The sequence below is a fragment of the Octodon degus genome, unplaced genomic scaffold (genome assembly GCF_000260255.1).
Source record: "Octodon degus isolate 3935 unplaced genomic scaffold, OctDeg1.0 scaffold00163, whole genome shotgun sequence".
Lineage (NCBI taxonomy): Eukaryota > Metazoa > Chordata > Mammalia > Rodentia > Octodontidae > Octodon > Octodon degus.
The window spans coordinates 352,266-353,314 of NW_004524739.1; the positions used below are offsets into that span (position 1 = coordinate 352,266).

Genomic DNA, 1,049 nt, shown 5'->3' on the forward strand with positions numbered 1-1,049 from the left:
TGTGTGTGTGTGTGTGTGTGTGTGTGTATTTTCCCACTTTTTCCTTTTCTCCTTTCCCTCACAACAACAACAAAAACAAAAATATAGGCGGAGCGGGGGTCGGGGCGCGAAGTTGGGGGGCTGTGTCCCGGGGGGACTGCGCGGCTGGCGCTGAGCAACCCCGGGAACCGGGGGACAGGGACGCGCGAGGCTCCTGCGCCACCGCGCTGTCTGGGGAAGAAGGGAATGTAAACTTCTGAAGAGCGTGCCTTCAAACCAAAGAAGACAACTGCCAGCCAGGGGTCACCTGAAGTTGACTGGCTCCGGGGACAGTTAGAGATCGCTGCTCAAGCATAAGTTTTCTTAGGACCACTACCGAGATGTTTGATGTAAAGGCTTGGGCGGAATATGTAGTGGAATGGGTTGCAAAGGACCCCTATGGTTTCCTTACAACCGTTATTTTGGCCCTTACTCCACTGTTCCTAGCAAGCACGGTCTTGTCCTGGAAATTGGCCAAGATGATTGAAGCCCGGGAGAAGGAACAAAAGAAGAAACAAAAACGTCAAGAAAATATTGCAAAAGCTCAAACGACTGAAAAGAGAGTGAAGGGATGAGCAGGCTCTGAAAACAAACAAAACAAAACAAACAAACAAACAAAAAAAAAAAAAGTCATTTGGGAAATTACACAGCTTTGCAAGGACCCCATAAGATTCCTTTGGACTTTATGGAAGATATTACTGTTCATGTAGAAGAATCATTCTGGAATCTGACCTCGATAGTGTAGTAACTTTTAGGCCTGGGCATAGACGTTTGTTGGTGACCACTGGCAGTTAGTATACATTTGTAACAATTACACTGGTGGAGCATCACTAATGCCGAACCCAGAATACTCTGGAATCTCAAACTTTGTGCCCACAGATGTGGTGCTGCAAGTGGACAACTCCATAGCTGACCTCTGATGGGTCTCGAGCAAAATACAAAGGCACTAAAAGCATTTTTCCAGGCTATAGGAAACATGATTGCTTCAGGATGTCTTATGTATATGCAAATACTCCAAAATGTGAAAACAT

General features: G+C 46.2%; 1 protein-coding gene across 1 annotated transcript; it reads left to right on the top strand.

Moving 5' to 3' along the window:
- Positions 1–174: 174 nt before the first annotated feature.
- On the top strand, positions 175–593 carry LOC101566501 (small integral membrane protein 15-like). The gene has a single exon (XM_004642958.2). The coding sequence runs from the start codon at positions 360–362 to the stop codon at positions 591–593; it is 234 nt and encodes a 77-aa protein (XP_004643015.1). The 5' UTR covers positions 175–359.
- The last annotated feature ends 456 nt before the right edge of the window (positions 594–1,049 follow it).

Excerpts from the sequence above, each read along its gene's own strand:
- LOC101566501 (XM_004642958.2), top strand. The coding sequence starts at position 360 with ATGTTTGATGTAAAGGCTTGGGCGGAATATGTAGTGGAATGGGTTGCA.